This window comes from Oryctolagus cuniculus, chromosome 12 (genome assembly GCF_051225735.1).
Source record: "Oryctolagus cuniculus isolate XC-2025 breed Fujian yellow rabbit chromosome 12, ASM5122573v1, whole genome shotgun sequence".
NCBI classification, from domain to species: Eukaryota; Metazoa; Chordata; class Mammalia; order Lagomorpha; family Leporidae; genus Oryctolagus; species Oryctolagus cuniculus.
Genome location: NC_142878.1, coordinates 81,964,381 through 81,981,862, shown reverse-complemented (window position 1 = coordinate 81,981,862; position 17,482 = coordinate 81,964,381). Strand labels below are relative to the sequence as shown.

Genomic DNA, 17,482 nt, shown 5'->3' with positions numbered 1-17,482 from the left:
AGATGATCTGCTGCAGGTGCGAAGTTCACCTGAAGCCTAGTGCAGCCAAAGTCGATCACACACAACAATCCAAGAAGGCCAGCCGAGAGGGCAGCCTGCTGCTTTATCCCCGAAGCCCTGGGGCTTCAATAAAGTTCCCCTTTCAAGCAGTAAAACAATAATCTATAGTTAACATCATGCTTAATAAATAGTGAAAGACTGAAGTCTAGGAACAATGAAGGGCATAGTTCTTGAATTTCCTTTGACTTCTGCTATTAGACCCTGTTTTCCTTCTCCAGGTAAACAAAATTACATTTATAACCTACATGAAAGGCAAATATAACAGGTATAGATTACATTACAATCTTGGTCATACTGGACTCAATTAATCCATTTACTCTTTTGTTTCTCACTTAAATCCTTTGTTTACTCATCTTTATATGAATGTTTATTAAGAGTTATAAAGTAGGGCCGACACTGGCATAGCAGGTTAAGCCGCCACCTCTAGTGCCAGCATCCCATATGGGTGCTGGTTCAAGTCCTGGCTGCTCCACTTCCAATCCAGCTCTCTGCTAATGCGCCTGGGAAAGCAGTGGATGATGGCCCCAGTGCTTGGGCCCCTGCACCCATGTGGAGACCCTGAGGAATTCCTAGCTCCTGGCTTTGGCCTGGCACAGCCCGGACTGTTGTGGCCATTTGGGGGGTGAACCAGCAGATGAAAAGTTCTGTCTCTCTGCCTCTGCCTCTCCTCTCTGTAACTCTGACCTTCAAATAAATAAATAATTCTTTCAAAAAAAATAATTGTAAAGTGTCTTAGGGATCACCTAATTCAATCATCCTAGTTTCCATAGGAGGAAAGCAAGACCCAAAGAGGCCTGTTAACTTGTCTAACATGCCACAAGAAGTGCGTGAACAACGATAATCCACCATGTCTTTTCATAAAAGAGGTACAGTCTTCTTGAGCTGATCAGTCAATGAAGCAGCCCTTATTTCTGCTGTATATAAGTAAATTTTAGCTGAGTAAGGTTAAATTACTTGCCCAAGCTCAATATTAGGTGTTAAGACATTTCACATTAAAAAATATTTTCATTTTGAGAGCAAGGATGCTTTCCACTAACTCACTTTCAGTGTGTAAAATAAAAACCTAAATTTCAATAATGAGATAATGAGATCAGAGGTGCAACATAAAGATTTAAAACTATGCCTACATATAAAAATGTAGAATACTTGCCAATTCTTACCATAAACGCCACATAAAAGGAATCATATTTTATTATATTTACTTATTTATGCAAACATTCCTAGCTCTGTTCTCTAACAATATCTGCAGCCGCTTATATGAGCATATAAAATCATTAGGGCAAAAATCTAAAAGGATTAAGACTTCAGGGAAAAACAGATTAGGGTGGCAACAACATTCAGCCAGACATCAGTAGGATGCAAAATATAGTATATACCACAGAATCCTGGAAAATTTCAGAATGAGCCAAAATTTAATTTTAGACTTCTTTAAGCCAAAGACAACAAAGAAACACAATCAGGTACAAGACTCACAGTGTCAGGTAAAATGTCTCAAAAGAAGCATAAATTTTCCTTGTGTTGAGACCTAAAATACTGACATTAAAGGGACACTGTGTGAGAGTAAACAAGAGTCTTAACACCATCCCTACAGTAATTATCGTGCTGAGTTTTCATGAAGGGAAGGAAGCTGAGGAGACCCACATCACAGTGAGGAAAGGAGGTGAGTGCAGCTAAACACAAGGAAATGAGAGGGAGGATGATGCAGAATCCAAAGCAAAAGTGCAGCAATAAACCCCCTCATAATCTTCTTCCTACAGAAACCTAGGCGGTTTAGAGCCATTAACTTTCTCACCACATCAAGACAGGAGCTTCGCAAGGAGGCTTCTTCTGTAGACATAACCCCTTGTGCAACATCCCTTCCTGTTCTACTGGAACAGTGAGTCTCAGACCCAATGGCAAAGTAAAACAGCATGGATTTCGGAACACTCTGCACTTACTCAGAAAGAAGTCAGGTGGTACATGACATGAGCAAGTGCTGGTATTCCAGCCGTGACATCTACATGGTGAAACCTTTAATACACGGGAAGAGTTTCAACAGGGGTGTTCTGACTAGCCTAGGATTAGGTTTATTAGAGAATCAGACATGAGAGAGGGGAGACAATCAAGGTGAGTGAGTTCATGAGAGTTCACCACAGTTTCTCTCCATTTTTATCCATGTCTGAGATTTTCTGAAGGAAAAAATCAGAACAGGAAAGAAAATATAGTCATGTTGAAGATTTTCAAAGACATATATGAAGCCACATTTATGAAAAACAGCAAGAAATTTAAAACCAGACAAAATAACAAGGAGTAGACAGATATAAAATGTACCAATTAGAAATTCTAGAAAGAAAATATTAAAACTGAAGAAAACTCAAAACAAGCCAATTAAAAATGGGTAGGGGTCAGGGTTTGGCAATGATTAAGAGGCTGCTTGGAACACCTGCAGTCTATCTCAAACGTGCCTGGGTCTGAGCCCTGGATTTGCTCCTGAGTCTAACATCTTTTTTTTTTCATCTATTCAGCCACTCATTCTTACATTCAATAATTATTTATTGAACAAATAATATGTGTCCATAGTATTCTTGGTGGAGGGAAAAAGGCTTTTATATTTTATTATTTTTAAAATTCTAATTCCTAATCAGTTTTTAACAAGATTCAATGTGATTTTTAGATATAATTCTAAGAATATAATGATATTCCCTTCTCCCCTCTCTGCCTCCATCTCCTTTTCTTCCTCTGATTCTCCTTCCTTCTTCCTTTTTTTCTATTTTTAAGTTTTTGAGATAACATATTTTAAATTGACATTACAGTAAAAAGGTTTAATATTGATTCTAGCATCTTACAGGGTGCAACCTGGCAAGAACCAAATGATGGCTCAAGTACATGGGTCCCTGCCGCCTAACTGGGAGCCCCAGACTCAGTTCTGGGCTCCTGGCTTCAGTCTGACTCAGTTTCAGCTATTGCAGGCATTTGGAGAGTGAACCAGCAGATCATTCTCTGTCTTTCTCTACTTTTCAGATAAATAAGAATTTAATAATAAGTAAATACTCTTTTTTAATGGGAAAAATATTTTAATAGACATTGTACCACCAAAGATGACATGTGAAAGGCTGGAGTAAATACAGGGAAAGCTTCCTAACATCGTTAGTCCTTGGGGAAATGCAATTGAAACTCACAATGGTATTTCTCACCCACTAGTAGGAATAAAATAAAAAGAAAGAAAGAAAACAATGCTGGAAAGAACATGGAAAGATAGAACCCTCACACTTTGCTAGTGAAAATGTAATCTGGTGCAGCTACTTTTGTTAAACTTGTTTCTTTTTTTTTTTTTTTAATTAATTTATTTATTTGAAAGGCAGAGTTACATAGATGCAGAGGCCGAGATAGAGAGAGAGAGGTCTTCCATGTGCTGGTTCACTCCCCAGATGGCTATAGTAGCCAGTGCTGAGTTAATCCAAAGCCAGGAGCCAGGACATTCTTCCAGGTCTCCCACATGGGTGCAGGGGCTCCAGGACTTTGGCCATCTTCCACTGCTTTTCCAGGCCATAGCAAAGAGCTAGATTGGAAGTGGAGCAGCCAGTACTTGAACCAGTGCCCATATGGGATGCCGGCACTGCAGATGGCGGCTTTACCTACTATGCCACAGCACCGGCCCCAACATTTGTGTTCAGATTTTTGTGTAGACTTGAGCTTCCATTTTCTAGGACAGATGCCCCAGAATGTGAATGTTATCTTATAAACATAAGTTAATTTCCCTGCAAGAACTTCTAAAATTGGAGAAGAAAAAGTCATGGGTATGTATGAAGGAATTTCAAAAGTTCATGGAAAACAGAATGAAAGTGTTTATTTTTAAAAAAGAAAACATGTCTATTTTGTTGCAAAAAATTGAAATCTATGCATAGTTTTTCTGATAATACACAATTGCCACAAAATTTTTTTTTTATTTTTAAAATTTATTCACTTGATAAAGAGAGAAACAGAGAGAGCTCTCACTTTCTTGTTCACTTCCTAAATGCAGGGACTGGGTCAGACTGAAGCCAGGAGCCGGGCGCTGGGAACTCAATCTAGATCTCCCACAGGGGTGATAGGAACCCAACTATTGGGCAATCACTGCTGCTTCCCAGAGTGCAACACCAGCAGGAAGCTGGAGTCAGGAGCTGATCTGGATAGCCAACACAGGCACTCCAATACAGTATGTGCATCTCAACAAGTAGGCCAAATATTTACCTTTTCAGTGGTTTCAAATTCACTAATGATCACAATTTTGTCAAGTCTCAAGTTTACCTTACCACTTTCTTTCCTTAAACAGTGTCACTGAGCTATAATTGCAATTAGATTGGCAAATTTATGAAATTGTGGGAGACCTGGATAGAGTTCCTGGATCCTGGGCATTTGGGGAGTGAACCAGTAGGTGGGCGCTCTGTGTCTCTATTTCTCTCTCTTCTCTCTAACTCTCTCTTTACCTATTTGTCTCTCAAATACAATACTTTTTAAAAAACTATAAGGGGCCATCTGTGTGGCACAGTAGGTTACTCCTCCGCCTGTGGCACTGGCAACCCATGTGGGCATTGGTTTTATTCCTGGCTGCTCCTCTTCCAATCCAGCTCTCTGCTATGGCCTGGGAAAGCAGTGGAAGATGGTCCAAGTCCTTGGGCCCCTGCACCTATGTGGGAGACTGGGAAGAGGCACCTGGCTCCTGGCTTCAGATCAGCGTAGATCCAGCCATTGCGGCCATTTGGGGAGTGAACCAACGGAAGGAAGACCTTTCTCTCTGTCTCTGTCTCTGTCTCTCTCTCTCTCATTATCTGTAACTCTACCTCTCAAATAAATAAATAAAATCTTTTCAGAAAAACTATAAACAGGGGCTGGTGCTGTGGCATAGCACGTAAAGCTGCCACCTGCAGTGCCAGCATCCCATATGGGTGCCAGTTCGAGTCCTGGCTTCTCCACTTCCAATTTAACTCTCTGCTATGGCCTGGGAAAGCAGTAGAAGATGGCCCAAGTCCTTGGGCCTCTGCACCTGTGTGGGAGACCCGGAAGAAGCTCCTTGTGCAGATCTGGCTATTGTGGCCATCAGGGAGAATTAACCAGTGGATGGAAGACCTCTCTCTCTCGCCACCTCTGCATCTCTGTAACTCTGCCTTTCAATAAACAGATTATCTTTTTTTAAAAGATTTATTCATTTGTATTTGAAAGTCAGAGCTACACAGCGAGAGGAGAGGCAGAGAGAGAGAGAGAGAGGTCTTCCATCCGATGGTTCACTCCCCAATTGGCCTCAATAGCTGGAGCTGCGCCCATCCGAGGCCAGGAGCCAGGAGCTTCATCTGGTCTCCACATGGGTGCAGGGTCCCAAGGACTTGGGCCATCTTCTGCTTTCCCAGGCAATAGCAGAGAGCTAGATAAGAAATGGAGCAGCTGGGTCTAGAACTGGTGCCCATATGGGATGCCAGCGCTAAAGGCCAGGGTGTTAACCCGCTGCACCAGAGCACCAGCCCCAACAGATAATCTTTTAATTAAAAAACTATAAACAAACCAAAAAAGATAACAAAAAATCTATAAACAACCAAAATGTCCTTCAATAGGTGAGTGATTAAACAAACTCTGGTCCATCCATACCACTCAGTAATACATCCATATCACTCAGCAATAAAAAGGAATCAACTACTGATTTGTGCAACAGCTTGGATAGATCTCAAGGGCATATTCTGAGCTTAAAAAGCATATTTTAAGGATTACATCTGTAATGATTCCAATTATGTAACAGTCTTGAAAAACAAAAAAGATGGAGACCAGAGTAGGGGCTGCCAGGATTAGGGATGGCCCAGGGTTAATGGAATGATGACAAAGACTTAGCACACAGGAGCTGGTGCTGTGGCACAGTGGGTTAATGTCCTGGCCTGAAGCGCCGGCATCCCATATGGGCACTGGTTTGAGACCCAGCTGCTCTACTTCCTGTCCAGCTCTCTGCATGGCCTGGGAAAGCAGTAGAAGATGGCTCAAGTCCTTGGGCCCCTGCACCCATATGGGAGACCTGGAAGAAGCTCCTGGCTCCTGGCTTCGGATTGGCCAAGCTCGGCCGTTGCGGCCAATTGGGGAGTGAACCATCAGAGTGAACCATCTGCCTCTCTTCTCTTTGTGTATCTCTGACTTTCAAATTAACAAATAAATCTTAAAAAAAAAAAAAAAAAAGACTTAGCACAAGGAACATCCTCACATGATAGAACAGTCCTGCATTGATTGTAGTAGTGGTACTTGTGCATGTGATGAAATGGTCCAGAACTGTACACAAATAACCACTGGGAGAAAATACTTGCAAACATGAGAAATTTCTACTATTTCTGCAATGTCCTATGAATCTATAATTCTTCCAAATAAGACATTTTAAAGCAATCTCTGTCTCTGTCTTCCAAATACTAACAATAAAAATAAACGTTTAAAAAGGGGGAGGGTGGGCATTTGGCAAAGCAGTTAAGCTGTTTCTTGGGACATCTGTGTTCCATATTAGAGTGCCTGAGTTCAAGAATGACTCTGCTTGAATCTCCAGCTTCCTGCTAATGCACACCCTGGGAAGTAGCAGGTGGTAATTCAAGCAGCTGGGTCCCTGCCACCGACGGAGGAGAACTGGGTTGATTTCTGAGCTCCTGATTTTGGCCTGGCTCAGGCCCAACTGTTGAGGGAATTTGGAGAATGAACTAACAGATAGAAGAGCCCTGTCTCTCCCTCTCTCATTGTCGCTCTGCCTCTTAAATAAATAAATAAGTTGTAATTTCAACTTTTTAAGTGCTGTTTTAAATCTTAAATTTGACATGCTAGATTTCCTCTTATAGGGTATCCATAAATCCCCTAAATTTATGGAATTCGGTATATTTCTGTATTTTTTTACTCTTTTACATTGGTTTGTTTATTCACGAGTCAAGGCCAATCATTTTAATTGTAGAAAATTCATATTTTGGGGCCACTGTTGTGGCACAGTGGGTTAAGCCATTGCCTGCGACGGACGCTGACATCCCATTTGAGCACTGCTTCAAGTCCTGGCTGCTCCACTTCCAATCCAGATTCCTGCTAATAGCCTGGGAAAGCACCAGAAGATGGCTCAAGTGTTTGGGTCATTGCTAAACCCACGTTAGAGACCTGGAAGAAGCTCCTGGATCCTGACTTAGGCCCAGCCTGGCTCTGGCTATTGTGGCCATCCGGGAATGAACCAGTGGATCAAAGACTCCACTCTCAGCTCTCTCTCTGTAACTCTTTCAAATAAAAAGTAAATCTTTTTAAAAACATATTTTTATGTTTTACAAGGCTAGCCCACCCCCTCACTGCTCTTCTTTTACAACTGCAAGGTGACATTGACTTGTTTATTTTTCAAAAACTTGATAACCAATTAGTAACATTTCAGGAAAATACACTTGATGGCATGGAAGATAATGTAGGGTAAATGAAGATGCTATTTTCCTTTACTATCTTACTATTTGTAGTAGCTGATTTGTTTGGGTTTTCCAGATATATAACATATTAAAACAGACATCATGTTACCTCTTTTTTTCTCATCTTTGTTGTCCTTCCTTTTTTTTTTCTTTTTTATTTAAAGATTTATTTGAAAACCAAAGTTACACAGAGAGAGAAGGAGAGGAAGAAAGAGAGAGAGGTCTTCTATCTGCTGGTTCACTCCTCAGATGGCCACAACAGCTGAAGCTGTGCTGATCCGAAGCCAGGAGCCAGGAACTAGGAGCTTCTTCCCAGTCTCCCACATGGGTTCAGGGCCCCAAGGACATGGGCCATCTTGTACTGCTTTCTCAGGCCATAGCAGAGAGCTGGATCAGAAGTGGAGCAGCTGGGACTTGAACCAGCGCCCATATTGGATGCTGGCACTGCAGGCGGTGGCTTTACCTGCTACACCACAGAACTGGCCCCTCATAGTCCTTTCTTTGTTATTATATATATTGCTACCTACAGAATAGCTACAAGTATTTGAGTTCCTGATACCCACTTGGACAACTGTATTGAGTTTCTAGCTCCCAGCTTCAGCTCCAACCAGGGGCCACTGCAGGCATTTGCAAAGTTAACCAGCATTTGGACATTCTCTCTGTCTTTCTCTGCCTCTCAAATAAGTGAAAATAAATAAATAGAATATTTTTTTAAATATGGAGGAGGATGGTCACTTTTGTTACTTTGTTTCTGACTTTAGGAGGAATCCTGCTCATGTTTCTCCATTAAGTAATTGCTGTCTTTGGACTGAGGTTTACAAAGGGACTTCAAAAACTCTGTGGAAGATGGAATTGAACTGTTTATTGTGATGCAAAAATCCTGAAATCCATATGCATATTATTAGCTTAAACCTTTTATTATTATAGTTTTTACAGTTGTTTATTAATTCTTTTAAGATTTGTTGTGAATTTTTATTTATTTTAAAAAAATAACATTCATTAACAGAGAGAGCCACATACATCCAATGATTTCATGACAACAGCAACAAGGACTGATTACATTGCAATTAAGTTTTTTTTAATATTTATTTTATTTATTTGAAAGGCAGAGACAAAGAGAGAGAAGGAGAGAGCGGAAGAGAGAGTGCGCAACCTTCCATCTACTGATTTACTCCCCAAACACCTACAACAGCTAGGGCTGGGTCAAGATGAAGCCAGGAGCCAGAAACTTTATCCAGCTCTCTAATGTGGGTGGCAGGGACCCAAATACTTCAGCTACCACCTGCTGCCTCCCAGGATGCACATTATTAGGAAGCTAGACTGGAAGTGGAGGAATTGGAACTCAAACCAGTACCCCGATATGAGATGTGGGCAGCCCAAGCAGTAGCTTAACCTGCTGTGCCAGAACACTCACCCCTCCAGGAACTTTTTGAAGACCCTGTGTATATATTTCATCATCATTAAGAAAGCATCTATCAATTCCTATTTTATTTAGAGCTGTTACCATTAAAATGTCTTGGATTTTGTTATAAAGTCTTCTGCATTTATGGAGGTGATCATATACTTTTCCTTGGTTCTATGAATACAAAGCATTCACTAATGAATTTTCTCATCAATTCCCTTTGAATCCCTGAAATAAATTCCTCTTCATCACAATGTATTGTTTCGGCAATATGTTGCTAGATTTAAAACTTATGCATAGGGGCTTGTGTGTGGCGCAGCAGGTTAAAGCCACAGTTTGCAGCACTGGCACCCCATATGGGTGCGGGTTCAAGTCCCAGCTGCTCCACTTCCAAACCAGTTCTCTGCTAACGCACCTGGGAAAGCAGCCTTGGGCTCCTGTACTGCCATGGGAGACCCAGAAGAGACTCCTGGCTCCTGGCTTCAGCCTGGCCTAGCTAGGTCATTGCAGCCATTTGGGGAGTGAATCAGCAGATAGAGGATCTCTCTCTCTCTCTCTCTTTCAAATAAATTTTTAAAGCTTATGCATCATATTCATAAAAGAGGTTGAGTTGCAGTATTTATTGGAATACATTTTTGTCAGGTATGGGAATCAATGGTATTTGCCACAAAAGAAGGAGTAATTCAAGTAGCATTAGAATTACCTGGTCTTTAAAGATTTGGTGACACTTCTATGTGAAATCATTTGAATTTGATATTTTTGGGGGGTGAAACAAGGCATTTTTCTTGAGAGAGAGATCCTATCTGCCTCTCCAAATACCCTCAGTGGCTGAGCCTGGACTGGGCCAAAGCAAGGAGCCAGGAACTCAATTCAGGAGTCTCACATGGATGGCAGGAGCTCAACTATTTGAGCCATCACCACTGCCTCCCAGGGTCTACATTAGCAGAAAGTTGGAGTCAGGAGCTGGAGCTAGGAATGGAACCCAGGCACTCTGATGTGGGACACGAGTATCTTAATAGCTAACCTAAATGCTTGCCACTGTGGGGTTCCTTTTAATAACAATTTTCCATATTATCTCTAAGACAATTGGTCTATTGGAATTTTGGTCTCCATCAGTGTCAATTTTGGTCAATTTTATAAAAATGCATTCTTATTTATCTCTCTTTATATTTCCTTATGATTTTGCCTTAAGAATATTGATGTAATATAATTTGGTAGGTAAATACTCAAAAATGGAGTTTGGGTTATATTTTGTAGTCTTAGATATCTATAAAATGTTTTGTCTAGTATTGTTTTCTTTTCTTTTTTCTTTTTTCTTTTTTTATTTTGACAGGCAGAGTGGACAGTGAGAGAGAGAGACAAAGAGAAAGGTCTTCCTTTGCCGTTGGTTCACCCTCCAATGGTCGCTGCGGCCGGCATGCTGCGGATGGCGCACCGCGCTGATCCGATGGCAGGAGCCAGGTGCTTCTCCTGGTCTCCCATGGGGTGCAGGGCCCAAGCACTTGGGCCATCCTCCACTGCACTCCCTGGCCACAGCAGAGAGCTGGCCTGGAAGAGGGGCAACCGGGACAGAATCCGGCGCCCCGACCGGGACTAGATCCTGGTGTGCCGGCGCAGCAGGCAGAGGATTAGCCTATTGAGCCCTGGCGCTGGCTCTAGTATTGTTTTCTATTTCAACTTTGTTGGTTATTGTGTTATCTTTCGTCACTATAACAAATACCTGAGAGAAGTTACTTATGAAGGAAAAAGATTTATTTTGACTCACAGTTTTGGAGTTTCACAGTCCAAGAACTGGTGGTCCCATTTGTCCAGCATCTGAGGATGGAGGAGGCTGGCAGTGGCAGTGTGTCCAGAAAAACAATCTGTAAGCCAGGAAGCAAGAAGGACTTGGCTTATATAACCAACTCTCTTGTGAGAACCTTCCAAAGACACGCCTCCAATAACCCAAAGACCTCCCCATCAGCCCACTTTCCAATCACCATAGTTTCATTAAGCCTCTTCCACCTTTTGTATGATTAATTTAGGACTTGAGAGTTGAAACATTTATATGGGAAGGGGGAGCTAAAACCTGTTCAAATCATAGCAGTGATTTGATCACAATTCCAGAGATAGGCATTTGGCCTAATGGTTAAGACACTGTTTAAGACACCCTTGTCCCATATTAGGGTACATGAGTTCAAGCCCTGGTCTGTCTCCCAACTGCTGAACCAAGCATCTATTCCTCCCCCTTTTTGAGAATAAGCTGACTGTGACTGCACTCTGCTGAACAGAACACGGCAGAAGTGACAATCTGCCCATTCTGAGTGGAGCCTTTGAGCAGACCAGCAGGTTCTGCTGTCTTTTCTTGGAACCCATGCTGGATGGAGAGGCAGCCACTGTGGAAGAAGTCTGATGACCCCGGACAGTGTCATCTCATCAGAAAGTCCAAATTAGACACACGGATTTGTTGCATGGAAAGAAAGATTAGCTATCTCCACCTACTTTTTACAACTGAAGTAAAAATCACATAACATTAAATTTAGTGACATATAACACATTCTCAGTGCTATACCATTATCAACACTATCTAGTTCCAAGACATTTTCATTGCTCTGCAGATAAACCCTATATCCATTAAGTATTAATTTCTCATTTCTCATTTTCTCCCTTCTCTAGCCCCTGGCAACTACTAGTCCTCCTCTATGGTTGTTTCATACAAATGGAATCATCTAATACATAACCTTTTTGTACATGGCATCTCACACTTGGCATAATTTTTGTGAGGTTCATTCACACCTACATTATTTTAATTGTCTAACTCTCCCCAAACATCTTGGACATCCAGCCCACTAAATTGTTTAGATTCCACCAGCCTTAACTACCATCTGATTGTAAACTCATGAGAGACCGCACAAGATACCCACATGGCTGACCTGATCGATCCACAGCAAGATGAGAGATATAAGCATGTTTTTAAAACACTAAGTTTCTGAGTTGGTGGTAGGGTGAGGGAAGCTTTTTCCACTGCAATAGTTAATGAAAACAAAGGATAAAAGTATCTAAGGCAAGTCTGAGAGGGTAGTGTCATGCAAATACACCAAGAAGGAATCCATCACAGCAATCCTTTGAGACAAATGCGCACAGTCCTCCTTTCATTTGCAACCTTTTAGTAATTCATTTCAAAGGTGATTTTACCAACAAACTATATAAATTTTAACATTGTAATCCAATTTCAGAGTCTTTTTAAATTATATACATTGAGCCTTTTTACAGTTATTCATAAAACTGTGTCTTGTCTGTATTCTGTCATCATTTTTAGAAATTGATTTTATGGGCCGGCGCTGTGGTGTAGCGGGTAAAGCCGCTACCTGCTGTGCCAGCATTCCATACAGGTGCTGGTTCAAGTCCTGGCTGCTCCCCTTCAGATCCAGCTCTCTGCTACGACCCGGAAAAGCAGGTCATAAGTCCTTGGGCCCCTGCACCCATGTGGGAGACCTGGAAGAAGCTCTTGGCTCCTGACTTTGGGTTAGCACAGCTCCAGCCATTGCAGCCAGTTGGGGAGTAAGCCAACAGGCGGAAGACCTCTCTCTCTCTCTCTCTCCCTCTCCTGCTCTCTCTGTGTAAGGCTTTCAAATAAATAAATCTTTAAAAAAAAGAAATTTATTTTATTGGTACTTCCTTAGAAAGTTTTTACTATCTGGACAATCTGGGATAAAAATATTCACAATTCATATCATAAAGAACTTCCTAATATGCAGAGACTTCTAAAAGGTCATGAAAAATAGAATTAAAAGAAACCTTTATTTTGGTGCACAAAAAATTTGAAATCCATGCATATTTTTTCATAGTAAACATTTATTTATGTGTATACATAGATTTTAAAAAAATTATTTGGTTTATATACTTGTATTTGAAAGACAGAGAGACAGAGACCTTCCACCCACTGATTCACTCCCCAAATAACCACAGTAGTCAGTGCTGGGCCAAGCCACAGCCAGGAGCCTGGAACTTAATCTGGGTCTTATACATGGGTAGCATGGACCCAACTCCTTGGGCCATCACGTGCTGTCCCCCAACGTGCACCTTAGCAGAAAGTTGGAAATAGAAGCAGAGCTGGGACTCAAATCCAGGCACTTTTTTTTCTTTTTTTTTTTTTATTTTGACAGGCAGAGTGGACAGTGAGAGAGAGAGAAGAGAGAAAGGTCTTCCTTTTGCCGTTGGTTCACCCTCCAATGGCCGCCGCGGCTGGCGCGCTGCGGCCAGCACACCACGCTGATCCGATGGCAGGAGCCAGGTACTTCTCCTGGTCTCCCATGGGGTGCAGGGCCCAAGCACTTGGGCCATCCTCCACTGCACTCCCAGGCCATAGCAGAGAGCTGGCCTGGAAGAGAGGCAACCAGGACAGAATCTGGTGCCCCAACTGGGACTAGAACCCGGTGTGCCAGCACCGCAAGGCGGAGGATTAGCCTATGAGCCGTGGCGCCGGCTTCCAGGCACTTTGATATGAGATGTGGGCATCCCCAATAGCATATTAGCCACTGCCAAAAAAAAAATATATATAAAAGGCTATCTCTGCATGGATTTTTTTTAAGACTTCTTGTATGCAAGGATTTCAAAATTTGTGCACTGAAATAAATTTATCTTCTAATTCTATTTTTAAGAACTTTTGGCCAGTGCCGCAACTCACTAGGCTAACCCTCCGCCTGCCACGCCGGCACACCAGGTTCTCGTCCCGGTTGGGGTGCCGGATTCTGTCCCGGTTGCCTCTCTTCCAGGCCAGCTCTCTGCTGTGGCCAGGGAGTGCAGTGGAGGATGGCCCAAGTGCTTGGGCCCTGCACCCCATAGGAGACCAGGAGAAGCACCTGGCTCTTGGCTTTGGATTAGCGCGGTGTGCCGGCCGTAGCGCGCCAGCCACAGCGGCCATTGTGGGGTGAACCAATGGAGAAAGGAAGACCTTTCTCTCTGTCTCTCTCACTGTCCACTCTGCCTGTCAATAAATAAATAAATAATAAAAAAGAACTTTTAAAGTTCTCTCATATATAAAGTATATCTATAAATTAATAAGAGAATGTTTAAAACCCTATTTAAGGGGTCGATGCTGTGGCACAGTGGGTAAAGCTGCTGCCTGCAGTGCTGCATCCCATATGACCGCCAGTTCAAGTCCAAGCTTCTCTACTTCCAATCCAGCTCTCTGCTATAGCCTAGGACAGCAGTCGAAGATGGCTCAAGTCCTTGGGCCCTTGTACCTGCATAGGGGACCTGGAAGAAGGTCCTGGCTCCTGGCTTCAGATTGGCCCAGCTCTGGCTGTTGTAGCCATTTGAGGAGAGAACCAGCAATGGAAGACCTCTCTCTCTCTCTCTCTCTCTCTCTCTCTCTCTGACTCTGCCTCTCTGTAACTCTGACTTTCAAGTAACATAAATAAATCTTTAAAAAAAAAATCTCACATCTCATATTGGAGTGCCTGAGTTCTATACCTGGCACCAGCTCCTGACTTCCTACAAACACAGACCTGGGAGGCAGAGATGATAGCTTAAGTGGTTAGGCTTCTGTGACTCGTGTGGGAGATGAGGATTGAGTTCCTTGCTCCTGGCTTTGTTCTGGCCCAGTACCAGCAACTGGGAGCATCTGGGGAGTGAACTACTGGAGGGGAGCTCTGTCTGCCTGTGTTATATAAAATTTTTATTTATTTGACAGTTAGAGTTACAGACAGTGAGAGAGACAGAGAGAAAGGTCTTCCTTCCGTTGGTTCACTCCCCTAAAGACCGCCATGGTCGGCACTGCTCCAATCTGAAGCCAGGAGCCAGGTGCCTCCTCCTAGTCTCCCATGAGGGTGCAGGGGCCCATGCAGTTGGGCCAACCTGGCGCCCATATGGGATGCCGGCGCCGCAGGCAGAGGATCAACCTAGTGAGCCACAGCGCTGGCTCCCTAAATAAAATTTTTTTTTAAGATTCATTTATTTATTTGAAAGTCAGTGTTACACAGAAAAGAGAGAGGAGAGGCAGAGAGAGAGAGAGGTTTTTCATCCTATGGTTTACTCCCCAATTGGCTGCAATGGCCAGAGCTGTGCCGATCCGAAGCCAGGAGCCAGGAGCTTCTTCCGGGTCTCCCACGTGGGTGCAGGGGCCCAAGGACTTGGGCCATGGCAGAGAGCTGGACAGGAAGTGGAGCAGCTGGGTCTTGAACTGTCGTCCATATGGGATGCTGGTGCTTCAGGCCATGGTGTTAACCCACTGCTCCACAGTGCCCGCCAGCCCCCCCAAAATTTTTTTTAATGTTTTTTATCTTGCTCTTTTTCAATACGATATTTTATTTTTTTTGTTTGTTCTACTTAATACTATTGGTTGAATACTGTAATCAATACACAATTATTCTTAAGTGCTGAAACTTAACTGAAAAGTGATCGCTGTTGAATATAAGAGTGGGAATAAGAGAGGGAAGAGATGTGCAATTCGGGACATGCTCAAGCTGACTTACCTCAAACGGTAGAGTTAGAAGCCCCATAACATTTTTAAAAATTAAAAAGTTACCAGTGAATATGAAAAGCAGTCCTTTAAAATGGAAATATGGTAGGACATGCTATGTGTAAAGAGATTTACTTAACCTGACTCATAAAAACACAACTTAAAAGTACATTGTGGCTGGCGCCGCAGCTCAACAGGCTAATCCTCCGCCTTTTGGCGCTGGCACACTGGGTTCTCGTCCTGGTCGGGGCGCCGGATTCTGTCCTGGTTGCCTCTCTTCCAGGCCAGCTCTCTGCTGTGGCCAGGGAGTGCAGTGGAGGATGGCCCAAGTGCTTGGGCCCTGCACCCACACGGGAGACCAGGAGAAGCACCTGGCTCCTGGCTTTGGATCAGCGCGGTGCTCAAGTATTTGAGCCATCACCTGCTACCTCCCAGTATGCACATTAGCAGGAAGCTGCACTTGGAAGTAGAGGCAGGACTTGGACCCAGGCACTCTGACACAGGATGTGGGTGTTCCAACTGGTGTCAACTGCTGCACCAAATACCCATCCTGGGTCTCAAAATATTTTTAAAAATTTTTTAAAATCTAATTTATTGGGCTGGGCATTTAGTGCAGCAGCTTAAATTGCTGCTTAGAATATTCACTGAATGCATATGTCTACAAAAAGACACATATGAGAATTTTCATAGGTTTATTTCTTATCTTTATCACAATATCCCCAAACTGTAAGAAGTCCAATGTCCATTAAGAGGAAAATGAATAAACAAATGTGCTAAATTCATACAACATACTATTGAACAACAATTTAAAAAGAACAAACTGTTAATTTATGCAACAACATGGATTAATCTCATAGATTGCTGAATTAAAGGAGAGAAACAAAAAAAAAAAAAAGAAAAAGAAAGTAGGTGTAGGAATTTGGCAGAGTGGTTAAGTTGCTAGTTGGGAGCCCTGTATCCTATATCAGAGTGCCAGGTTCAAGTTCTAAATCCTCTGCTTCCGATCCAGCTGCCTACTAATTTGCATCCTGGAGGAAGCAGAAGATGGGGCAAGTACTTGAGTCCCTGACACTCACATGGGATACCCAAACTGGGATTAAGGCTACTGGCTTTGGCCTGACAAAGACTTTGCAAGCATTTAGGGAGTGAATCAGCCCATGGAAGATGTTGATCTCTCAACATTTCAAATGCAATGAAAGGGGCTGGCACTGTGGACTAGTGGGTTAAAGCCCCAGCCTGCAGCACCAATATCCCATATGGGCTCTGGCTGCTCCACTTATGATCCAGCTCCCTGCTAATGCATCTGGGAAAGCAGCAGAGGATGGCCCAAAAGTCTTTAGGCTCCTGTACTCACATGAGAGACCTGGAAAAAGCTCCTGGCTCCTGGCTTCAGATCGCCTCAGCTCCAGCTGTTGAGGCCACTTGAGCAGTGAACCAGTGGATGGAAGATCTCTCTCTCTCTCTCTCTCTTTCTGCTTCTGCCTCTGTAACTCTGCCTTTCAAATAAATATATAAATCTTTCTAAAAAAACAAATGCAATGAAAACAAATAAACAATTTTTTACAAAGAGTAAACAGTACATGAATCCATATAAATAAAAGTTCAAAAATAAAAAAACAAACAAAGCTAATGGGTCATGATAGGAGTCAGAACAGTGGCTATCTCTAGGAAGGTGGTGGGTACTAAAAATGTTCTATATCTTGATCTGAGTGTATTTACACTGGTATACAGTCCTATACTGCAGAATGCAATTCTGGTCAGTAATGAACCAAATACATGTGTGATCATATATAAGATTCTGTCGTTTAATGACTTTTTATCATATTAGTTTGTGTAAGTACACACCATGAGGCTCACACAATGATGAATTTGCCTAACAATACATTTCTCAGAATGTGTCTCAGTCATTAAAAAAGTATGAATATATAACACACATGTATGTGCATATATATACACACATGTGTATATATATGTTATAAATGTATCATGAAAGTTTTCTATCCTCCAATAGTCCTGCAATCACTCAGTTCCCCTTATGGGTAACCAACCTTACCAGTTTCTGATTTTATTTGAGCCATGGTATGAATCACAGCAATCAGTCACTATCTACCACAGCTGACAAACCCTGAAATTGTAGTGGTGTAATATTATAGAAGCATATTTCTCAACCCTGTG

General features: G+C 42.5%; 1 protein-coding gene across 13 annotated transcripts in view; it reads right to left on the bottom strand.

The window, feature by feature from the left end:
- Positions 1-17,482, bottom strand: part of RNF111 (ring finger protein 111) — a 137,274-nt gene that overhangs the window by 103,553 nt on the left and 16,239 nt on the right. For all 13 annotated transcript variants that reach the window (XM_017347993.4, XM_051821951.3, XM_089310458.1 and 10 more), the window contains exon 2: positions 10,631-10,727. In XM_017347993.4, coding sequence (XP_017203482.2) covers positions 10,631-10,680 — 50 coding nt within the window. In that variant the 5' untranslated portion in view covers positions 10,681-10,727. The remainder of the gene's footprint in view (positions 1-10,630; positions 10,728-17,482) is intronic.